The sequence below is a fragment of the Diospyros lotus genome, chromosome 10, assembly GCF_014633365.1.
Source record: "Diospyros lotus cultivar Yz01 chromosome 10, ASM1463336v1, whole genome shotgun sequence".
Taxonomy (NCBI): Eukaryota; Viridiplantae; Streptophyta; class Magnoliopsida; order Ericales; family Ebenaceae; genus Diospyros; species Diospyros lotus.
Window position 1 is genome coordinate 15,148,099 of NC_068347.1, and position 25,091 is coordinate 15,173,189.

At 37.6% G+C, this 25,091-nt stretch overlaps 1 protein-coding gene across 1 annotated transcript; it reads right to left on the minus strand.

The window, feature by feature from the left end:
* Positions 1-1,284: 1,284 nt before the first annotated feature.
* On the minus strand, positions 1,285-19,249 carry LOC127811132 (1-phosphatidylinositol-3-phosphate 5-kinase FAB1B-like). Its single transcript, XM_052350843.1, is given in 13 exon segments — positions 1,285-1,463; positions 1,593-2,020; positions 2,023-2,085; positions 3,222-3,488; positions 5,547-5,708; positions 5,710-6,516; positions 6,518-7,099; positions 9,168-9,349; positions 11,486-11,674; positions 11,781-12,588; positions 13,710-13,847; positions 15,472-15,591; positions 19,052-19,249. Coding segments are annotated over 12 exon segments (3,783 nt in total). The 3' UTR covers positions 1,285-1,463; positions 1,593-1,753.
* Positions 19,250-25,091: the final 5,842 nt, after the last annotated feature.

The following is a 25,091-nucleotide window of genomic DNA, read 5'->3' on the forward strand; positions in this document are numbered from 1 at the left end:
GAGCATTCAACTATAAAGCACTCAACATCCATATCACTTTGAATCTGCATTGGTGGTGCTGATATATCTAGAGTCCTAAACTTGTACTTCATCACAATCGACTTCTCAACAAGACTAAAATTGAACCTTCTATATACGGAACTTACCAATTGGTCGAATGTGAAGCCTAGATGCACACGTATTACACAACAACATTTATCGGTCACGTACTTGTATTCCCCTCTATCAACATCCCACCGACGTCCATACATCACAGGTACAAATATTGGTCTATGAGCCGCTATTCCTGTAAATTAGAAAAAAAAAAATAACATCGGTTGGATGTAAGTAGAAAAAGTTAGTTATCATCGGTTATATAGGTTTCACAATATCGATCGCGCAAGGATATGTCAGTTATTATATATCGGTTTACGTAAAATTAAACCGATATAGTTAACTGATATCGATATATTATTTGTTATTGGTTGTAAATCGGTTAATATGTATCGGTATACATTAAATTTGAATTGGATATACCGACATATCATTCGTATATATTATATATCGGTATACATTATATATCGATAGATGTAAAATTACATCTGATACAGTTATACCAATATAGTAGTTGAAATAAGAAGTATATCGGTTACTATGTATCGGTTTAAATTAAATTAAAACCGATACAATTATACCGATACATGATGCCGGTACATAACATTTTTGGGTACCGATATATAAACCGACCGGATATAAAACATTTTTAGGGGTGTTTCTGGTTTGAACCTTCGCTCAGTCGAGCTTTAGAATGCAGAACCAGAGCGAGGTTCATTTGCATACCCATTACGTAGTCATTACAAAAAATGCATCGAAGATGGTAAAACACTCTGAAATTACTTGCAATGGCTTTGAAGGCGAAGACCGATGAAGAAGCAGCAACCCTAGATGCTTAGAACAGAGGATGAGCGAGAGAGATGTTCTGGTCGGCGGGCGATTGGGGATGTGCGTGCAAGAGGAAGAAGACGAAGGGGATCGTAGGCTGATTTAAATCGGGGGCATTTTAGTCCATTCAACTCTCAAAAGTCCTAATTTTGCAAAAAAAAATTAAGAGTCCTATTTTTGCAAAGTTCTTTACGGGCAGTAATATTTTTGCAAATTTCCCACCAGAAAAGAGGGAGGAGTTTGGTTTGAATTGTTGAAGATAGTTGAGCTACTGCCTCTTATGACTGGCTAAACCTTTCATTATCCAATCCTTTCCTCCAGAACCACTAACAATGCAACCCCTGATCACCTTTCGCAACAGCGGAATCAATAACATTGATATTCATATACATATTGAATGGTAAATACAAGGGTGATGATGTACAAAAGTTTCACTGGGAGGCCATCCAATATTAGTCCCCCCAGAGAAGGTTTAATGGCTGCCATAACCTTTGTCCTGCACTTCTCATTTTAACAAGACGACGACAAGAGGGAACTACAATCTGAAAGAGTTACCAGAAGACGGCCAGAAGAAGGCAAAAGAAAAAAAAAAAAAAAACGAATCATTAAATATAATGACTAATGAAGCAAAACTAACGTGGATTATGCGAGGAATGATTTCCAAAACTTACACTTGCAAATGTACAAAGGCACACTGATTTACAGCTTTACTCGACTTGTATTGTGTCCCATAACCATCTTGAGAGAGACTTCTTTTCACAAAGATTAGTACTGGGACTTGCTTGGAGTGAGAGTTCCTCGGGAGACCACTGATGATCACTAATTTATGGATTTACTCGACTTGTGTCCCGCCACCTTGGGAGTACTCGTCACAAAGGTCAGTCTGGGACTTGCTCGGTATGATGGTAGCAGGAGGCCACTGATCCGGGACCATCAGAAAATATGTTGTCATGGCCTTCTTGAACCTTTTCTTGTACTGCTTAGGGGAAATGATTGTAGGAGACGAATTCCTCGGCCCACCAAGGAAGCCAGAAGCCTTCATCCAACTCTCAAGGTGCTTGTCCCAAGTGTACTGTCTCATAAAATCAATGATCCCAATATAACCAACTCATGTTTCTCTTCATCCACCCCAACCAGCAAGGAATAATCCATGACGTCAACTGACTGCATCAGCATGAAATTTAAGGAATTAAGATAAATGGAAAGCAAGTAAACTTCTAGATCATGGAAGAGCCTAAAGGATCAACAATGGAATGCTGGAAACCTGATATTCATTCCGTGGTGAGGCCCAAAGGAAAGTGACAGACACTGAAAGATTTCACATAGTGGAAAGCACTTGCAAGAATAGATCTTATCAAGTTTAAAGTTTTTATTTTCCTTTTTCCTGTTTTTTTGTTTTTAATTTTAATTCCATTAATAGTTGATTTCAATGAAGATAGTGGAGAAGTCTTAACACTAAAAGTTATTTTATTCATAGTTGTCAAATCGATATTAGAATAGTGAATTGGAAGGTCTAATTTCTGAACCGTGAATTGTATTGTAAGATACAATAACAATTTGCTAAATAACTTAAGATTATAATCTACAAAATGTTCATACCTATAACATGAAGAAAATACTCAAAATAGTAATTCTAACCCAAGTTTAACGATACTGATACCATGTATGGCACTAAAACAGGCTACCAAGGATTTCAAAGAGGGAAAGACTGTTGGTATGCTGCATATTTTTTTAGTTTTTGACCAAAAGGGCCCTGTTTGACCTGAGTTTTTTAACCCTAAGATCCCAATAGGACTCTTTGCATCAGGTTAAGGAAAAAGAAGAAGAAGAAGAAGAAAACTAAGCTGTTTCACATTCGGGTTGCGCAGTTCCAACTAGGCCTGTTGCAACCTGATTGTAGAATTCCACTGCTCCAGTAATATTTTGAATAGCTTGGACATGCCATTCACCTAGAATGTCATGCAATTCAGGTAGCCATTCAAAGCAAAATCCAGTTCACTCTTCTGTTTCTACCAGTTGGACTGAATATTGAACCGATACGTATTGCATATCGTACAATACTAACAACACTATTTATTTTCCTTTCAGTCTAAAAATCTTTATTCCAAACATAGCCTACATGTCTGTTCTAGGTTATTAGCCAATGAAAGATGATTTATATAGGCGTCTCTGCTAGGAGCATTAGTTTAGAAAATGCTTATTCTGTGCCCATAGAAACTACTTCCAGATCAAGCACTATAAACAATTATAAGATCCTGTGAAATAACTAGATTCATGAAAGTATCAGTATGAAAACTTACAGCAAGAAAAGAAGTATCATTCCAAACAGCTCTTTCCAACAACCGCTTTGCCTTGTTTCCAACAAATATTGGAGAAGTTGGCATTGCTTCAATCAAATTCTGATCTAGCAGAACCTTATTACTTCCACTGGAATCTGGATTATATCGTGATCGGGAAGATCCATTGAGATCATAAAGCCGTGTTAGATTCCTTTGAAATAGAAGATTCTCCATTACCAGAACATCCATTTTTGTTTCCTTTCCACCTTTCAGATGCTTTGATGAAACCTTAAGCCAACAAAATAACAAAGTTTCAGAGCCTATGCTAAGACAAAGACCTATGCACTTTGGAAAGTAGAAAAAGCAAAATGTCCACCAAAATTCTTATCTAATTCTAAAGCATAAAAAAAAAAAAAAAGCTGCTCAAGTTTGTGGTGTGTATAGAGCTCTAAGTATATGGTTTGTGATTTCAACAAGATAAAATAGTATATCATCTCAAATATTAACAGACACAAAGAGTCAGAAGTATAATTCTTTCAGGGTTTCTGTTTTTTTTTTTTTTATTTTGAGACTTCTAAAAGCAAAAGTTTAGATTTTCAAAAAAAAAAAAACTCTGAAGTAGTAACAAGACTCTTTTCTTTTACACTTTATGTTTTGATAAATAAGTACACATATGGAAATCACTAATAAGGGGGCAATGATTCTTCAAAGCTCTTTTTCGAGTTGACTGCAAAAAAAATGACTTCAAAATTTTATCATCAATTGCACCTTATCTCTAACCAAATTAGGGTCAATTGACTTCTAAAAATCACATTAATAATACAAATCTATGTAAAAGAACAATGTAGAAAATTTTTAAGTAGGATGCCCTTCCTCAGGAAACTAGCGAGGGAATGATGAGATAAAATTCCAACATCCTCATATGGAAAAGTTTAAGGAAATCGCATTGACTTCAAAATTTACATAATAAAAATTTATTAGTAATGCAAAAATGAAGATATAGTTCATGTTTCATGTGTAAATATGAAAAGACATCCATTTGTGGTCACTTCCCCAACATTTCCTGTCCTAATTTGTTGAAAATTACAGTGCCAACCATATTTGTGTCACACGTCCTTATCCTTTCTAGTAAAATATTAATGAATTCCACTCATTTAGTTCTCAAGACTCACAGTTATTTAATATTTGCAGAGCACAACTATTTAATAGATAGGGTAATGCTGAATTTAGTTGCAAGTGTAACAAAATAACAAAACTGAACTATTTCTAAAATATGAAATGTGACAATGCAAATAGAACCAAACGACCTGGGTACACCAATTCCATGCATAACATAACTAAATTTCCTACTTATGGTAGCCAATAATGTCTACACAAATGCTGCTACTATTGTTTTTTCCAGTCAGAGCTCCTCTTTCTCACCAAGCCCCAAATCCCATGTTTTTGACCATTCTAATCTCCTTGCAATAAAAACCATAATGCATAATACAGTGAAACAAACAAACAATTTCCTCATCATAAATATGACAACGAAGCAGAGAGTAGACATTATCTTTCTTCAAATTACATTGTGCCAACATTAGAAAATTTTTCAGTTCATATCTAATTTTGACCACCACGTGTTAATGTCAGCCTGAACAATTTCAGTTGAAATGTGTTCACAAATAATCCAGCCAAAGTAAGAGGATTCTTTTTTTTTTTTTCTGTTGGTAATGTTTACTCCTTCAAGAATTTCCTCTTACATGGATCATGCTCATGCCATCCATCTACTATGTTAGGTGGATATAAATAAGCTTTCTCCATATTCTCTTTTAGCCTATGTTGCATGGTGCAACAGACTAAACATGGTGCCAGGTGCAAGTATATGCCTTACAGGAGTCATCTAATTTTCATGTCCAATGGCAGGAGGATGTGGCTAAATTTTTTATATTTTATTTATCCAACCTAAAATAGTGCTCACGTAATAGCATAGAGTTTAAATGCATAAAAAGAGAGTTTTATCCATATTTTTACAATAATAATATTAAAACTATTCAACTTACTATATTTAGCGAGTCCCTATTAAACTAACATCTTAGACACTAGAAACTTGACCCCATGACCTATCAAATCTCCCGCGTACATAAGTACTCTGCAATTTGCAAGGTTTATATAATACAGCATTTAGCCCCTATAAACTTGAATATATTGGTTTATTCCACATGATAAAGTCTTGACCAACTTAAAGGTACTCACAGTCAAGTATATCATATTTCCAACTGTGGACAATTCAACTCAGCAGGATCCAGTAACATCTTTCACTATGTTAATTTGGTGCAATAAGCATATCAAGACCTCAGAAATTACCTGATATATCCCAAGAATCTTTGCCAGGCAAGTTGGGCTCCCTGTGACAATTGATTCAGATAGATACTTGAAGTATCCTGGAGCAAATTTTATGAAGGATTCCAGCTCTGTCTTTGTAACCTGTTTGATAATAAAGCGATCATCCAAGGTTTTTGCAAAAAAAGACATTGCTTTTGCCACCCTGAGCACCCCATTTCTTGCAACGACTGAGAGACCTAACGAAATCCATCTCAAAAGGGCAGCATATCCTCCTTAAGGCTTCAAACCGCTTTGCAAAGTAACAAGTCACATTATATTTCACCTTACCTAAAGGACCATCATCAATAAAAGAAATTCTTGCATGCAAAGTCTTTGTGCATGAGAGTGGGTCCAAAGACAATGAGCTGCGATGTCCAGACATGGTTAGGATGCTATCATCAGTAGATCCAATACTTCTATAAGATTCCAAGGCCATTTCATCAAAGGCATTAAGTGATTGAATATTCCCCGAATCATGAGACTGGAATGAAGCAGTAGTTTCCCCATTATCTTTTGGCCTTTCATATTCATCAGACAACTGAACAAGATAATCTGGTGATACCAGTGCATAAGATATAATGCTTGTTGGTTCATCATCATACACTGGAACAACAGTGTCATTAGCACCCACAGGCAAAAGCAACCTAGCACCGCATTGAAATTCAAAATCTCGAAATGATGAAACATAAACAGGATTATACTCTCCAAGCATATCAAGCTTCTGACTGGTCCCTAAAAGGTTCTTGTTCAAAGACTTATAGAAATTTATGAAGGGCATTCCTAGCCAGCTTACAAAATCCTCCATATTATCAGAGCCTTTAATGGACAATACAAGGAGTGAATTGGATACTGTGGGCCCACTCTGGTTACCTCCATGGTCTTCAAACTCCAACTTTTCAACAACTGATGCTACAGTTAAAGAGTCACCTCCATTTAATTCAGGAAGTGGACTTATAAGCCTTTGTTATTCTAATTGCTGGATGATTTTCACCAGTCCATGCAACATCAAGGGTGTCTGTTAGACTTGGCACAATTGGGAACTGCCCATCAGATAGAGTCCTATGAACAACCAATTTGGATTCTGGAGGCTCAGATTCAACACAGCTGTTCATACAAACAGAAAGATCACTTGGATTTTCTTTTTCATGGTTTGAATCCATTTTGAGAGCATTTCCTTGATGAATTACATCTGCCTGTTTAGGATGACTACCAACTTCTCCATGATCATGACCTGCCTTAAGCCTTATATCCGCAAGAACAGAGTCAGAACAACATGGTTCATTTCCTGGCTTAACAGGAACATTTGTATCTACGAGCAGCTCAGTATCATTAAGTGGCTTCTCCAAAATCTCTGAATTGGAGTTACATATCTCATCCTGGAGGGTCCTGCTATTTAAACTGACAGCATAGATCAGGCGGTGGTCCCACATATAAGACTGGAAGAGTAATTGTCTTCGTAATCGATTAATCTCAAAAATATCAGTAACAGGTTGACCTTTCTTCACTTCCCTGCTCAGAATTTTCTGAAGTGATTCCTAGAATGGGATCAAGAAACCATCAGAACTCAGATAACACCAGCAGTGAGCACATAACAACTATTGTCTTTTTTCTTGAAAATTTTAGAATCCCAATCTAAAATTTTATCATCCTGTTTGTTTGACAAGGATTTTAATGACCCAATAGTTGGAAGTACAAATCCAAATTCACAAAGATAGTTGCTTTTTTTAAAAAAAAAAAAAAAAAAGACGAGATAATTGCAAGAACTTGTGTGTGAATTCTGACAACACACTTGTGGGTGATCTGGTAAACTATAAAAATATCAAGATTGCATTATTTATCCAACTCAACAAAAAACACATATCGGTTGATCAAGTTCCATCAATAATAACTCAAATACCAGGATATATTACTCCACCTACTCTCTATTTCATCCACAAATAAAGTCCATTAAAAAAATAATATCACCATAATATATTGTAGAAAATCATCACAATTTTGTATTTAGGTATACAACTATTTATTTTCTAAGTGAGTTTTTTTTTTTTTTTTGTGTAACTGCCACCATATAAACAATTACTATTTAGTGCATAAATTTGTCCAATCTAAATAATAAAGTGAAAGAAGTTATTTCTGTCCAAAAACTACATGGTATTAGAGCAGTGAGAGAGATAGAGAGAGAGAGTGGCAAAGATGGTAGAGATCTCTGCCATCATCAGCCACTTCACATCTCCTTCATCTTCGGTTATCTCCTTTAACTTTGTCCGCCATAGCCGCAGCCCTAGTGCCATTGAAGAGATAACCGACCACAATCACAAAATTGGGTTGGAGAAAGTGAAGGGTTGCAAAATGGAGATCGATGGGGAAGACAAAAGGGTTTGTAACACAAAACCCAAACAACTGTCGCAGTCGTCAGAGAAGATGAAAGGGCGCAACCTAGAGTTGTACTCTGGCATCAAAGATTGTAGATGTTGGTCGCAGGCAGACTCACAAAGAACACAAACAATTGCACCAGAGAAGGTCGATTAGCCAATAGAAAGGTCGTCATCATGTGGTCATTCGATGACGGCACTTGAAATCACCCCTATGGTCACTACCTCGTTGTCGGCCTTGCCAAATATCCTAAGAAGGTGATTTGCATGGCCTCAGCTAAGAAAACCTCAGTGTCTTTTAAAAATAAAAAAATCTACTTGACACGGATGAGTTAAACAACAAGCATGGCAAGTTGTCTTTATTTTTCTGGAGGTTGATGCTGGCTTCATCTTATTTTAGTTGTAAGGGTTATTGCTTCAATCCAAGTATAAAAAGCATTGTAAGGGTTATTGCTTAAGCCTAAGTGTAAAAAAGCATTGTAAGGGTTATTGCTTGATCCCATGAAAAAGCATAATATGGTTATAGCTTAACCCATCAAAAGCTACCATTGTAAAAGAAGATAGTGCTTGTCTTTCATAAAAGGCACTTGATAGGAAATTTCATCCTCCACAAGATGGCACAATAGAATGCCATAAAGGAGAAATATTCCAACCCTAAAAGCACATCAGGTTGGAGTAAATTTCATCCTCCACGAGACGGCACAAGAAGTCTAGGATGTCTCAAAGGAGATGTATTCTGACATTGAGGACATAGCAGAGGCATTGTCAAAGAGACCTCTCAATTACCCAATATTTTAGTTGTCTAACTAGATATTGGTAGCAACTCAACATGTTCAAAGTGACCTAAATGGACAAGTACTTTATAAAGAAAAATTGAACGTGGACAAGAATCTACCGAAGACCCAGTTTGAAGATGTGAAGATCCAAGCTGGGCTTTTCTAATATTTATAGCCCCGCTTGAGTTTGAAGATGTAGAAAATTATTAAAATTTTGTATTTATGTGTACAATTATTTATTTTCTAAGTGGAAGTGTTAGGATTTTCATTAGTTAAGTTGTTAAGTCTCGGTAGAGGGCTTTGTATATAGCTGGGAAATAATTGTGTATGTTTATATTTTATGTGTGGTCTCCTCGGCTTTGGTGGTATCCTATAAAAAACATAATCTTTGAAAATCTTCCAAACCATGCACGAGGGGACCGTTTGAGTCCATATAAAGCTTTCTTGAGTTTACAAACCTGAGTCTTCCCATCTCCTTCATGTGTAAAGCTAGGAGGGATTTCCATAAAAACTTCTTCCTCTAAATCTCCATGTAAGAAGGCATTTTTGACATCGAATTGTTGCAAATTCCATCCAAATTTAGCTGCCAATGCTATTAAAATTCTTACCGTAGTCATTCTTGCCACAGGTGCAAAGGTTTCTAGATAATCAATACCATAAGATTGAGTATAACCTTTGGTCACTAGGCGGCTTTATACCTGTCAAGAGTTCCATTGGCTTTGTATTTGACATTAAAAATCCACTTGCAACCCACTAGTTTAGTCTCCTTTGTTCTAGGAACTAATTCCCAGGTTTCATTTTTCTTTAGGGCATCCATTTCTTCTAACATAGCCTTCTTCCAATTATGGTCTTTTACAGCTTCTTCTACTGATTTGGGAATAGCAATTGCATCCAATGATGTTAGGAAGCTTTGATATTGAGCGGATACATGGTGGTATGATAGATAAGAAGCTAATGGATGTTTGGTGCAAGTTCTAACACCTTTTCAAATGGCAATAGGAAGGTCCAAGTCTAGGGGTTCTGATTAGGGTTGAGATGTACTGGGGTTGGTGGATGGATCTTTACTTGGTGTAATTTCCAGGCTAGTATTCGGAGCTGATGATGGGCCTGGTTGCAGTTCTTCAATGGGCTTCCTTCTCTTGTACACATGGGGAGAACCTTTGTACCTTATAGGAGAACGGAGCCTCGAGTGAGGATGATTAGTTGGTAAGGGTTGAGGTGTCAAAATAGGGCTGGAATTTTGGGAAGGATCCTGACCGACTGCTCTTATCTCGAGACTTGCATTTAAAAATTCCCAATCCAAATCTACAGGATTTGTATCTGCTGGCCTTGCTGGAATAGGAGCAAAATACGGCTGAGATTCATTAAATGTGACATCTTTTGAAACATAGAACTTTCGGGTGTTTAGGTGGTAGCACTTATACCCTTTTTGTGTTAGAGAATATCCAAGGAAGATGCACTTCAGGGCCCTAGGGTCCAACTTGTCTCTATGGATTTTGAGTATGTGAACAAAACATACACATCCAAACACTCTTAAGGGTAGCTGAGTATGAAGATTAAAGTCTGGAAAAAATGAATTTAAAGATTGAAAAGGACTTTGACCATTAAGAACCCTAGATGGTACCCTATTAATGACATAAGTTGCAGTTAACACAGCTTCCCCCCAAAAATATTTTGGCACATAATGATGATGAAGTAAGGTTCGTGTGTCATTGAGAAGATGACGCATCTTTCTCTCTGCCACCCCATTTTGTTGGGGTGTATCAATGCAAGATGACTCATGTATGATTCCCGCTTGTTGGAAATAATTTTGCAGGTGAGTGTTAAAGTAATCCTTTGCATTATTTGTTCTAAGCCTTTTTATAGTAGTCCCAAATTGGGTTTGAATCATTTTGCAGAATGTGATCAATGTGGACCCAATAGTAGTCTTATCTTTTAAAAGAAATACCCAACTCATTTGTGTGCAATCGTCAATAAATGTAATAAACCACTTTGCCCCAGAACAATTGGGTATTCTAGACGGCCCCCAAACATCAGAATGGATCAAGTAGAATGGTTTTGAAGATAAAATGTTACTGACTGGAAATAAGACTCGATGATGTTTAGCAAGAATGCATTCATCACACCTAAGACTCCTAGGGTCTAATGACTTAAAAAAAATCTAAAAATAATTGTTTTAACAATCTAAATGGAGGATGACCTAGTCTAAAATGTTGTAACCAAATAGAAGATAATTTAGAGGCTGACTGGGAGGATGAAGAATAAGCCACACATTGTTGTTGTCTCCTTGTAGAACAATCATTCTCCCCATCCAAGATATAGAGCCCATTTCAAACTTTAGCCACACCAATCATCTGCCCCATTTTCTTGTCCTTAAACTTACACATTGAAGGAGAGAAAACAACCAAACAGTCAAGATTTTGGGTTAGTTTCTGTATAGAGATCAAGATGGTAGTTAAGGCTGGAACATAAAGAACTTGTTCAAGGGAAAGCTGAGAGTTTAATGATACTTTGCCTTTACCTAGGATAGGAATAGTGGTTCCATTGGCAATCGGGATATGTTTAGTAGGCTTAAGGGTGTCATAAGTCATAAAACAATGAATATTAGGGGTCATGTGATTGGTAGCCCCTGAATCAAGGACCCAACTGCTATTCTTATCAATTTTAGAGGCTGAAAAAACTATATAGGAAGGGAAGTTAACTTGAGAATTACCTTAATGGGCTAAGGAGCAGGTTCCTCCATCTTGAAACGTCTGGAGAAAGGCTTTTAACTTACCTAGCTCCTCGGCATTCAGTTGAGCAAAATCAGCTTCTGCTTCCCCTTTATCAGCTTCCTCTCCTTGTTCCTTATTTACATGAATACTTGGGGATTTCATGTTCTTGAAGCCTCCAATCTTGCTCAAGACTAACTCCTTCCCATGCAATTTAAAGCATGTCCCTAGTGTGGTGGGGCTTTTTGCAAAAGCTACACCATTGTGAGTCTCGATTATTACTAGGGGTATTATTCTGGAAACTTGATCCTAGTTTGCCGGGGTTCTGGAACCCTAATTTTCCAGCTTTATTTCCTCTACCTTCTTGCTTGCTGATCACAAGGGCAGATCCCTCGGTGATATGTTCAGTTAGCATAGCATATCTTCGATTTTCCTCACTCCTTACAATTGCAAAAACCTCATTAAGATTTGGTAGTTTCTCCTTACCGAGAATTTTCACCCTTACTTGGTCGAAGTCAGGATTGAGTCTAGCTAGGAACTCAACAATCCAATCTCGTTTAATTATCCGATTGAGTGTTGCAGCATCCTCTCGGCATACCATTTTGATGGGTTGATATTGGTCAAGTTCCAGCCACAATCCTCTCATCAAGTTGTAGTAATCCATGACTGTGAGTTGGCTTTGTTTGGTAGCTGTGATCTTTATCTTGACTTCAAAAATCACGGAAGCATCCTGGAGTTTGGAGTAGGTTTGTTGCGCTATCTCCCATACGGCTTTGGCTGTACTTAGGAACATAAAGTTCCTACTAATCTCTGGTTGCATAGTTCCCCATAGCCAAGACATAATGCGAGAATCATCTATGTCCCAAGCTATGTACGTTGAATCTGTTTCCATGGGAGGGTTTCCAGTCAAATGGTTACCCTTCCCACGGCCTTTCAGTAGAGTCTTCACTAATTGGGCCCATTGGAGATAATTCTTCCCGTCCAACCTATAAGATGGATGGACTATAGGTAGTTCTGAGGCCAGAGGGACTCCACCAGCCACTAGAGAGTGATTTGGTTGGTATCCTTCTGCTGGATTTGTATCACCAGTTGCATGGTTTGGACTTGCGACATCTAATAGTTCCGCCATTGCAATATTAGAGTGACTGGAATCTAGAATTGCTTTCGGCTACCAAAAATTCTTGAAACAACAGGCTTGTGGGTGCAATAAAGGCACGTTAGGTGTAAATAAGAGTGGCCCAGAATAGTGCAATGAAGGCAGGACCAATGGAGGGATCAAATCAGAGGCTGTGCAACGAAGGCACTAGGCTTACGATGTATCATACTTGGCCTATAGCTCTGATACCATGTGGAAAAGGGAAGCGGTATTCCTTGATGATTTTATTGATGTCAATAATAGAATTTATACAAAAGGTTCCTAAGAATTCTCCTATATTTTAGGACTAGATTACATTCCTATATTTTAGGACTAGATTACATAAATTTAAATATACAATAAGAAGATAAAACACAAAATAGATATAAAAGATAAAAGAATAAAAAAAACTTATCTCTATCTTGATCTTGGCCATAGCTTCTTATCCTCATTCCAACACACAAGGTTCCAAACAAAGAAAATTTACAAATGCAACAATAACTACAATATATTTTGTACAAAGATTACATCATTTATGCGGGCAGTTTTTAATGAAATATAGCATGTGCTGGAACTTCCTCATCTTAGCTAAACAAGCCCTAATATGGAGTTGCTTTATAAGGGAGTTGACATTCCCCCCCAATTGGAATTTTTTTCCCCTCCTTTTCTCTTTCTTTTATTTTTTTCCTTTTTCCCTTTTTCTTTTCCCCAGGGTCAGTTATATCAATCACCTCATTTCCAGTTCTAGATGGAACACCTTATTCTTCTAACATATACCTAGATATCTTCCACACTCTAAAGTCATTACCTTTCACACATGTACAATTTCAAAGTTCAGAATGCTACCAAATTCAAAGCACCTCATAGCAAGAGATAATGGCGTGAATACTTGACAGTTAATTTTCATGTGTATGGAAGATAGTACATCATAATCATTTGAGTGTCCATATGGTTAATTATATTGGGCACACTTCATTGGCAAAATGCTTGTCAACAATTGCTATGCTAAATGTACAATACTTTTCTAACAAAGATGAATATAACCAAACAATGATATATGAAACCAAAAGAAATGCAACAAAGGGCCACACTAAGGTCTTGGCATGTGTAAAAGGGAGAACTAGAATAAGTGTTTGATATGCATATTCAAACACCTGGGAATCTCCTAAAACTGTTTCAGCAACTTCCAATTGACCAGTTGTAGATGAAGAGCCATTGCTCATGCCACCAGGAACCAGTACTTTCTCAGATGTAGCAACCATAGAAGAAGGGGAGTTGGAATCATAAGACGACTTTTGGATAAAAATCTTCCCTACAAATTAGCAGCAAATTAGCTCCACATCCCCCTGATATATAGGCATTTATGATTCGCAAATACCTATGAGATGCTAGGGAACATAGTAGATGATTAGATTCTACGTAGTTGAAACAAGGATCAGTTCAGTATGTAAAAAATTATTCTAGGATTGATAAATTGACAACTATTGGCATTTTTTTACCAAAACACATCAAATTCTAGCAATGTACAAATGTAAGCAACACCCATTCCTATTACTTTTACTATACAAAACTAAAATTTATTTTAGAAATATTTTAGTATCTCTATTAAAAAAAATAACTCATTTCAAGTTCAAATTTTTTTTTTCAAGAATCCACAAATATATAAGAAAAAATTGGTAAAAAAAAAAAAAAATTTAGATGACAATTTAATCAATGATAATGTAGAGGTATGAGTAGTTCTCTTTAAATTATACAATCTATCTTTTACTAAAGGCTGATTAAATCTCGAACTTAATGAAAAAAACCAAATATGTTGAACCCAACAACTTTGCTAACAGTTTTGGAGAGTTCACAAAATAGAGTCAATGAAGCAAACAAATAAGAAGAAATTCAAAATCTCATTCAAAAAGATGACCCTCGTTTTCAAAAAGATATGGAACAATCAAAAGCATATAAAACAAGGGAATGCATGTCATATAGAATTTCAAATACTAATTAAAGGGAGGTTAATTCTTAAAATCAATTGCGAAGCTTCACTACGAGGACACCTTAAGTCAAACACCAAGAAGGTAAATAGATATCCCTGATTGAATTGTTAATTGGACCGTGCCTCGAGATTACTTGTGTCTTCGAAATTTAATAAACTAGTTATGAAGACGTTGTGTTCCAAGTGTTTCACAATTAGTTACCTAGATTTGTTAAAATTATGGGGGCTTTTTAGGTTTGCCATAAAACTGGGTTATTGTAAGGTTCGTAGTTATCTCCAACCATAAACTACTTTATGGTTCTTGTAGCTTTCCTTCCAAAAACTATGTTTAGTGGATTATTGCATTATTGTGACATTATGGAAGCAGGCAATCTCTAAACCACGTTAAATTTGTTGTGTTCCTATATTTCTCTTGATTTCTATGTTTGATTGTGCTCAATCTAGATTCCTAGTAGATTTCGTCACAGTGCACATCCTTCAAGATATTCCAAGAGAACATAGAGATAATATACCTAATACATTGTACTCTCTAAACCCTTTATGGATCATGCTTGTAATTGCAAGATTTACCATAAAGTTGTTTAATTGTTATATATAATATGGTTGTGAGGCAGGTAAATGTCAGACTTATTAACATAACTTTAATGAGATATTCAACAATACCAGATAGTACAATAGCTCACTTGGTTTCATGAAGAACGGCCCAAACTGTGGTCAGTGATGGAAATGGCCGAGACAAACAACCACCAAGAAAATCCCCAAGGCCTTTTCCATTTGAGAGTCATCTGATCCACCCTCAACAAGTAAGTATAATCCACCAAAATACAGTTAAAATATTTCACATGGACAACGCCAGAAAGTAAAATCGTTGCAGAATTTTTTTCCAGAAAAACCATAACTGGGTCGCTAAAAAAAGAATAAAGAGTTACTTGTCTGTCCATCAGAGACGCTCTCTGACTTCCCAACCATTCAGTGCTCAAAACTTGCACATTGTTGTTTCCGCCTGTTGCAAGGATAACAGTCCAACTTAAAATTACAAGCATTTCTATCTGAGAATAGAGTCCAAGAATTTGAAGTTTGAAGAGAACATGGCTGATTAGTTCTTCTTTGATGAAGAATAGGAGGAGTAGCCGGTTACTGAAAGTCTTGGTCTTCGAGCACCAACCCTTTCACTAGAAGAAGCAAATAACCTTGCCTAAAGTGCTATGGAAACTGAGCTACAAGCAAAAAAAAAAAAAAAAGGGAAGACAAGTTCTTGGGATGAGATAAAAATCAAATATATGTGACTTGACATTAAAAGCCAATTGCTTAAAAGAACCCAATCAAGAAAGTTATCGAGACATGTTCTGAAACATGAGGACAGAGTTGGTAGCCACCAAGAAAATCCCCAAGGGCTTTTCCATCTGAGTTTCATCTGATTCACCCTTACCAAATAATTATAATACACCAAAATGCATTCAAAATATTTCACATGGACAATGCCATAAAATAAAATCGTTGCAGAATTTTTTATCTAGAAAAACCATAACTAGGCAGCTCAGAAAGTAAGAACAAAGAGTTACTTATATGTCCAGGAAAGAAGCTTTCTCAATTCCCAAGCATTCAGTCCTCTGAACCTGCCCATTTCGATTTCCGCCTGTATCAGAGAGAATGATCTAGTTTACAATTACAAGCCTTTCTGTCCTTATAAAGAGTGAGACAAGAGTCCAAGAATTTGAAGTTTAAATAGAATGTGGATGACTAATTCTTCTTCAATGAAGAACAGGGGGAGAAGTCGACCATTGAAAGTCTTGGTCTTCGAGCAACAAATTTTTCACTAGCATAAGAAAATAACCATGACCGAAGTGCTATTGAAATTGAGCTGCAAATTCAAAAAAAAAAGGTGGACAACTTCTTATAATTTTTTGTCCAGAAAAACCATAAATGGGTCGTCGAGAAAGCAAGAACAAAGACCTACTCATCTATCCAAGAAAGGAGCTCGCTCACTTCCCAAACATTCAGTCCTCAGAACCTACCCATTGTTATTTTTGCCTGTCGCAAAGAGAATAGTCCAGTTTACAGTTACAAGCCTTTATGCCCTTAGAAAGAGAGAGAAAAGAGTCCAAGAATTTGAAGTTCGAAGAGAACGTGGATGATTAGTTCTTCTTGGATGAAAAACAAGAGGAAAGTCGGCCACTAAAAGTCTTGGTCCTTGAGATAACAACCCTTTCACAAGAAAAAGAAAATAACCAAGAAATCCCCAAGGGTTTTTCCATCTAAGAATCATTTGATCCACCCTCGACAAATAAGTATCATCCACCAAAATGCAGTTAAAATATTTTACATGGACAACGCCAAAAAGTAAAATAGTTGTAGAAGATTTTGTTCCAAAATACCATAACTGGGTCGCTGAGAAAGTAAGAACAAAGAGTTACTTGCATGTCTAAGAGAGAAGCTCTCTCATTTCCCAAACATTCAGTCTTGAGAACTTGCACACTAAGGTAAAAATCTATCATGGCCCAATTAGTTTAAAATGGAATGATTATTTCAGCATCACGATTGAAATAACAAGACATAAAAAAAAAAAAAGGAAAGGAATACAAGAGAAAAACGGTAAAAGATCACTATAGTGATAAGTGATAACTAATAGCGTTGAAGCTGCATGTAGACCTCCAAAGAACAATCCAACTACTTTCTGCAGTCGAAAACATCATAAAAACATATTGCTCTAAGAAGGGGGAAGAGCGATGCACAATAGAACTCATAATAAGGCCACCAAGACCCAACAAAACCCAACCCCGAACTGCCCAATCGCCCCTCTCTCTTTAGGCCGAAAACAACCTTTATTGCCAACAAAATGCTCTACACGAAGTAGAGTCCACAAAGGAACAAGAACCACGAAGATAAAGGGAGAAGCGAGAATGAATCGATCGTAAAAGCTTACCTCCCAAGACTCGGGCCATACCGAATATATAGAGAAGAAAATCGATGAGGCGCAGTCCAAAAAATGGCAAGGGGATCACCGCACACATCAGCAAGGAAACAAATCAGAAAGGAGATGTCGCACAAAGCGACAAGGAAAGTCGGTAAATGGGAGATATTATGTGCTGATATGAGAGAGAGAGAGAGAGAGAGAGAGAGAGAGAGAGAGCATTTCGGCCACCGACTTGGGGGAGGGAGAAAGAGAGAGTCTCCTAAAACTAAACAAGGTATATATATGAGGCAGTTAGGGCATCCAACAAATGGGCTTCTCAAAGAAAATGAGCCATCATAACAAATGGGCTGGGCTTCTCCATCTCTTGAGCAAATGGGCTTAGGCCCATTTCTCCCCCAAAGAGCTGGTAAATGGACTTATGGCCCAACTTCTAATTGGACTGCCAGTAAGTGGTGATATGGTTATACTTCAATCACGAGCAGAAGCCTATGAAGACTATACCCGCTCGAAACATCGTCATCGCCTTGGTCTTTATTTGGAAACACAACCTAACACTTACTTAGCAGTTCCCCCTGTGTGGAAGGCATCAAGAAATGCAATTTCGTGCAACCAACAGTCATCATAAAAAATGTACACATAGAAAGTGTTCCAGTGCTATTAAGTTTCCAAGCATGGGGAAAGTGAAAATAAATATGATTCTCCAGCAACGAAATGGGATTCACTCTATGAGGATAGATTATTAAACATGCAAGTAAGACTTGAACTAACATGATGGATGGCGTGACTAAAAAAGTTTTCCCTAATTGAGCACAACTCATTCCCTAGTAGAAGAAAATAACAATGCCTGAAGTGCTAGGGAAATTGAGTTGAAAAAAAAAAAAACAGGAGAAAATTTCTCGGGATGAGATCATAATCAAATATAAGTGGCTTGAAATTAAAGGGCAATTGCAATTGCTTAAAAGAACCCAATCATAAAGACAAACGTTAGGCACCAAGAAATCTCCAAGGGTTTTTCCATCTAAGAATCATTTGAACCACCCTCGACAAATAAGTATAATCCACTAAAATGAAGTTAAAATATTTTACATGGACAATGCCAAAAAGTAAAATAGTTGCAAAAGATTTTGCACAGAAATACCATAATTTGGTCGCTGAGAAAGTAAGAACAAAGTGTTACTTGTCTGTGAAGTAAAGGAGCTCTCTCATTTCCCAGGCATTTAGTCCGGAGAACATACCCACTAATGTAAAAAGCTATCACGACCCAATTAGTTTAAAATGGAATAACTATTTAAGCATCATGATTGAAATAGGAAGACTTAAAAAAAAAACAAAAAAAGGAAAAGGAATACAAGGGAATAAAAGGTAAAAGATCTCTACAATGATAATTGCCAGCTTTGAAACTGCATGTAGACATCCAAAGAACAATCCAACTACTTCCTATCGTCGAAAACAATGGCCAAATAGATTATTTTATACTGAACTTAGGGTCATTTTTCACTTTTATCCAATTTTGACATTTGCTTTAATTTGATCATCGAACTTTAACTTTGGTTTCAATGCTATTTTAAAGCGGACATGCGTGTGCCCCAACATACATAGCGCTGAGATGGCATGCTGATGTGTCCAATAATGGACACATCAGCAAAACAAACCCATGGTTGACTCTGATCCAAATACGACCCAGGGTTTCTGCCTTCCACCAAGCACTGCCGCCTCAGTTGCCGTTTTTGCCTTTTCCTACTGCTGGCCACCTCCATCTTTCTCACTTTAGATCGCCGGTGGCTTGCTTCCATTAATGGTGAACACATAGGCAGGCCATTGGAAAAAGAAGAGAGGGGAGAAGACCGAAAGTCAAGGGAAAAAAACAATCATTGCGAGATCGATGTTGAGAAGATGACAAGGGCGATGGGTTTGTTGCCGTCAATCGATTGGCTTATGCATTGGTTCCGCCATCGTGGATGATGTTCTCCAAAATCGAGGTTCATCGTGACTACCATGGCTGACGATCTGTGTCCCCTTTTGGTCGATGGCTCGCCAACGTGGGTCACCATAGTGATAACAAAAAGCTTTGAAGCTACATGTAGACCTCCAAAGAAATTTTCAAATAATTTCTATAGTCGAAAAATTAATAAAAATATATTGATCTAAGAAGGGGAAGAGAGGGACAGAGATCCATAACATATTGTGCAGAAATACCATACTTGGGTCGCTGAGAAAGTAAGATCAAACTGTTAAATGCTTGTGTAGTAGAGAAGCTCTCTCATTTCCCAATGGACACATCAGCACGTCACCTAAGCACCACGTATGTTGGGGCACACGCCTATCCGCTTGGGGATAAAATTGAAATTAAAGTTTAAATTTGATAACCAAACTAAACTAGATGTCAGAACTGGATAAAATTCAAAAATGACCCTAAGCTTAGGATTAAATAGTCTATTTGGCCTAAAAATATATTGCACTAAGAAGGGGGAAGAGAGGAAGAGTAATGCATAATGGAACTCACAACCTCTTTAAGAATAAGCTTTATTCGCTCAGCAATTTACTCATAAGAGCGTGAAATCTCGTACTTTACCTAAGCAAAACATCTTACAATCAGTATAGCGCCAAAAATTCCCTACATAAAAATTGTGCACTTGATAAAAAAATCAAGGACGGTAAGTAATGATGAAACATAAGTACTCGATCAACAATTCAATAATATTGAAATGCTCAAATACTTAAAAGAAGATTAACAAAATGAAGTGGTTTTACAACTAGTCAAACCTTAGCAGTTAAACATCATCTACTTGCACAACCGAGTTCAATCACTGGTTTACAGTAATCATATTTCCTGAAAACCCTTATGCATTCACTTTTTCATATTCTGTGTATTTTCAGATAGCTAACTGTGTGAGGATAGATTATTAAACGTGCAACTAAGACTTGATCTAACCTGGTGGATGGCGTGAATAAACAAGTTCTTCCTCAACTGAGCACAACCTTTTCCCTAGTAGAAAAAAATATCAATGTCTTGAGTGTTCGGGAAACTGAGCTGCAAAAAAAAAAAAAAAAACAGGTCACGATTTCTTGGGATAAGATCATAATCAAGTGTAAGTGGCTTGAAATTAAAGGGGAATTGCAATTGCTTAAAAGGAGCCCAATCATAAAGTCAGACGTTAAGCACCAAGAAAACCCAAAGGGTTTTTCCATCAAAGAATCATTTGATCCACCCTCGACAAATAAGTACAATCCACCAAAATGAAGTGAAAATATTTTACATGGATAACGCCAAAAAGTAAAATAGTTGCAGAACATTTTGTCTAGAAATACCATACCTCGTTGGCTAAGAAAGTAAGAACGAAGAGCTACTTGTCTGCGTAGGATTGGAGCTCTCTCATTTCCCAAGCATTCAGTCCTAAGAACCTGCCCATTGATGTAAAAAGTCATCACGACCCAATTAGTTTAAAATGGAATCACAATTTTAACATCATGATTGAAATAACAAGACATAAAAAAAAATAAAAAGAAAGGAATACAAGGGAAAAAAAAGGTAAAAGATCACTACAGTGATAACTAAAAGCGTTGAAGCTGCATGTAGACCTCCAAAGAACAATCCAACTACTTTCCGTAATCAAAAAATTCATAAAAATATATTATTCTAAGAAGGGTAAGAGACGAAGGGCGATGCATAATATATTGTGCAAAAATACCATACCTGAGTCGCTGAGAATGTAAGATCAAACTGTTACATGTCTGTGTAGTTGAGGAGTTATCTCATTTCCCAAGCATTCAGTGCGAAGAACATGTCCACTGATGTAAATAGCTATCACGACCCAATTAGTTTAAAATGGAATAACTATTTAAGCATCATGATTGAAATAGCAATACGTAAAAAAAAAAAAAAAAAAAAAAAAAAAAAAAGGGAAAGGAATACAAGGGGATAAAAGGTAAAAGATCAATATAGTGATAACTGCCAACGTTGAAGCTGCATGTAGACCTCCACACAACAATCCAACGACTTCCTGCAGTCGAAAACATCATAAGAATATGGCCAAATAGACTATTTTACACTGAACTTAGCATCATTTTTCACTATTATCCAGTGTTCACATTTTTTTCAATTTTATCATCGAACTTCAACTTTTGTTTTAATTTTGTCCTAAAGCAGACAGGAGTGTGGCCCTCCATACGTGACGTTGACGTGGTGTGCTATTGTGTCCAATAATGGACACATTAGAAAAACAAACCCATGATTGACTTTGATCCAAATCTGACCCAGTGGGTCGACCGAACATTTAATGGGTCAAAACTCACCTTCTTCCCCAAATCACCTAGGGTTTCGCCTTCCACCTTGCGCTGCTGCCGCCCCCTCTACTGTTATTTTTGCCTTTTTCCTGCCCCTGGCCACCTTCTTTCTCACTCTTCATCGCCAGTGCCTTGCTTCCATTAATGGCGGCCACATAGGAAGCCGATTGTAAAAGGACGAGAGAGGGGAGAAGACCGGAGATCGAGGGGAAAAAATGACCATGGCGAGATTGATGTTTAGAAGATGACAAGGGCCATGGGTCTATTGCTATCGATCGATTGCGCCTTGCTTCCACCATCGTCGACGATGTTCTCCAAAATCGAGCTTCACCGTCACTGCCCTAATTCACGGTTTGTGTCCCCCTTTAGCCGATGGCTCGCCGACGTCAGTCATCATTTTGGTCGACCGATTTACGCGAGTCTTCTTAGCCAAGGGTCGAATCTCGGCATTGTAATGGCCATCGACGCCATGGCCGATAACCTCTGGTCACTCCCATGGCCGAACAGCTTCGTGCTCGACATGGCTCGCTTGGTGTGACCAGAGGGTTGAGGCCTCGTGTGACCCCTCAATGAGAGAACAAAAAGGGGACCGTGATGAAGGAACGCGGCGGCAACTGTTTAGGATGTAAAACCTAGTGGCCTGAGGGATGAAGATGATGGGTTTCTTTTGCTGATGTCTCCAACAATGGACACATTAGCACGTCACCTAAGTGCAACGTATGCTGGGGCACATGCCTGTCCGCTTGGGATAAAATTGAAATGAAAGTTTAAATTTGATGACCAAATTGAACTAGATGTCAAAACTGGATAAAATTCAAAAATGACCCTAAGCTCAGGATTGAATAGTATATTCGGCCTAAAAATATATTGCTCTAAGAAGGGGGAAGAGGCGAAGAGTAATGCATAATGGAACTCACAACCTCTTTAAGAATAAGCTTTAGTCGCTTAGCAATTTTCTCGTAAAAGCGTGAAATCTCGTACTTCACTTGAGGAAAACATCTTACAGTCAGTATAGCGCCAAAAATTCCCTACATAAAAATTGTGCACCTGATAAAAAAATCAAGGACGATAAGTAATGATGAAACATAAGTACTCAATCAACAATTCAATAATATTGAAATGCTCAAATACTTAAAAGAAGATTAACAAAATGAAGTGGTTTTACAACTAGTCCAACCTTAGCAGTTAAGCATCATCTACTTGCACAACCGAGTTCCATCACTGGTTTGCAGTAATCATATTCCCTGAAAACCCTTATGCATTCACTTTTTCATATTCTGTGTATTTTTAGATAGCTAACTGTGTGAGGATAGATTATTAAACGTGCAACTAAGACTTGATCTAACCTGGTGGATGGCGTGAATAAACAAGTTCTTCCTCAACTGAGCACAATCCTTTCCCTAGTAGAAGAAAATATCCATGCCTTAAATGTTAGGGAAACTGAGTTGAAAAAAAAAAAACAAAAAAGAAAAAGAAACTGGTCACAATTTCTTGGGATGAGATTATAATCAAGTGTAAGTGGCTTGAAATTAAAGAGGAATTGCAATTGCTTAAACGGAACCCAATCATGAAGCCAGATGTTAGGCACCAAAAAAACCCCAAGGGTTTTTCCATCAAAGAATCATTTGATCCACCCTCGACAAATAAGTACAATCCACCAAAATGCAGTGAAAATATTTTACATGGATAACGTTAAAAAGTAAAATAGTTGCAGAACATTTTGTCCAGAAATACCATACCTCATTGGCTGAGAAAGTAAGAACGAAGAGCTACTTGTCTGCGTAGGACTGGAGCTCTCTCATTTCCCAAGCATTCAGTCCTGAGAACCTATCCATTGATGTAAAAAGTTATCACGACCCAATTAGTTTAAAATGGAATCACAATTTTAACATCATGATTGAAATAACAAGACATAAAAAAAAAAAGGAATACAAGGGAATAAAAAAGTAAAAGATCACTACAGTCATATCTAAAAGCATTGAAGCTGCATGTAGACCTCCAAAGAACAATCTAACTACTTTCGGTAATCGAAAAATTCATAAAAATATATGGTTCTAAGAAGGGTAAGAGACGAAGGGCGATGCATAATATATTGTGCAAAAATACCATACCTGGGTTGCTGAGAATGTAAGATCAAAGCGTTACATGTCTGTGTAGTTGAGGAGCTCTCTCATTTCCCAAGCATTCAGTGCGGAGAACATGTCCACTGATGTAAACAGCTATCACGACCCAATTAGTTTAAAATGGAATGACTATTTATGCATCATGATTGAAATAGCAATACGTAAAAAGAAAAAAAAAAGGAAAGGAATATAAGGGAATAAAAGGTAAAAATTCAGTAAAGTGATAACTAGCCAGCATTGAAGCTGCATTTAGACCTCCACAGAACAATCCAACGACTTCCTGCAGTCGAAAACATCATAAAAATATGGCCAGATAGACTATTTTACGCTGAACTTAGCGTTATTTTTTACTATTATCCAGTTTTCACATTTTTTTCAATTTTATCATCGAACTTTAACTTTTGTTTTAATTTTATCCTAAAGCAGACAGGCGTGTTGCCCTCCATACGTGACGCTGACGTGGCGTGCTATTGTGTCCAATAATGGACACATTAGCAAAACAAACCCATGTTTGACTTTGATCCAAATCCGACCCGGTGGGTCGACCAAAAATTTAATGGGTCAAAACTCATCTTCTTCCCCAAATCACCTAGGGTTTCGCCTTCCACCTTGCGCTGTCACTGTCGCCACCCCCACCGTTACCATTTTTGCCTTCTTCCTACCCCTGGTTGCTTCCTTCTTTCTCACTCTTCATTATCGGTGGCTTGCTTCCATTAATGGCGGCCACATAGACAACCAATTGTAAAAACAAGAGAGAGGGGAGAAGACCCGAGGTCGAGGGGAAAAAACGACCATGGCGAGATCGATGTTTAGAAGATGACAAGGGCCATGGGTCTATTGCCGTCGATCGATTGGGCCTTCCTTCCGCCATCATCAATGATGTTCTCCAAAATCGAGGTTCACCATGATTGCCCTAAATGATTGTTCGTGTCCCTTTTGGTCGATGGCTCGCCCACGTGGTTATCGTTTTGCTCGACCGATTTACGCGAGTCCTCTCAACCACGAGTCGAATCTCGGCATTGCAATAGCCATTGACGCCATGGTCGATGACCTCTGGTCACTCCCATGGCCGAACAGCTTCGTGCTCAACATGGCTCGCGTGGCGTGACCAGAGGGTTGAGGCCTCGGGTGACCCCTCGATGAGAGAACAAAAAGGCGACTGGCGATCAAGGAAGGCGGCGACAACTGTTTAGGATGTAAAACCTAGTGGCCTGAGGGATGAAGATGA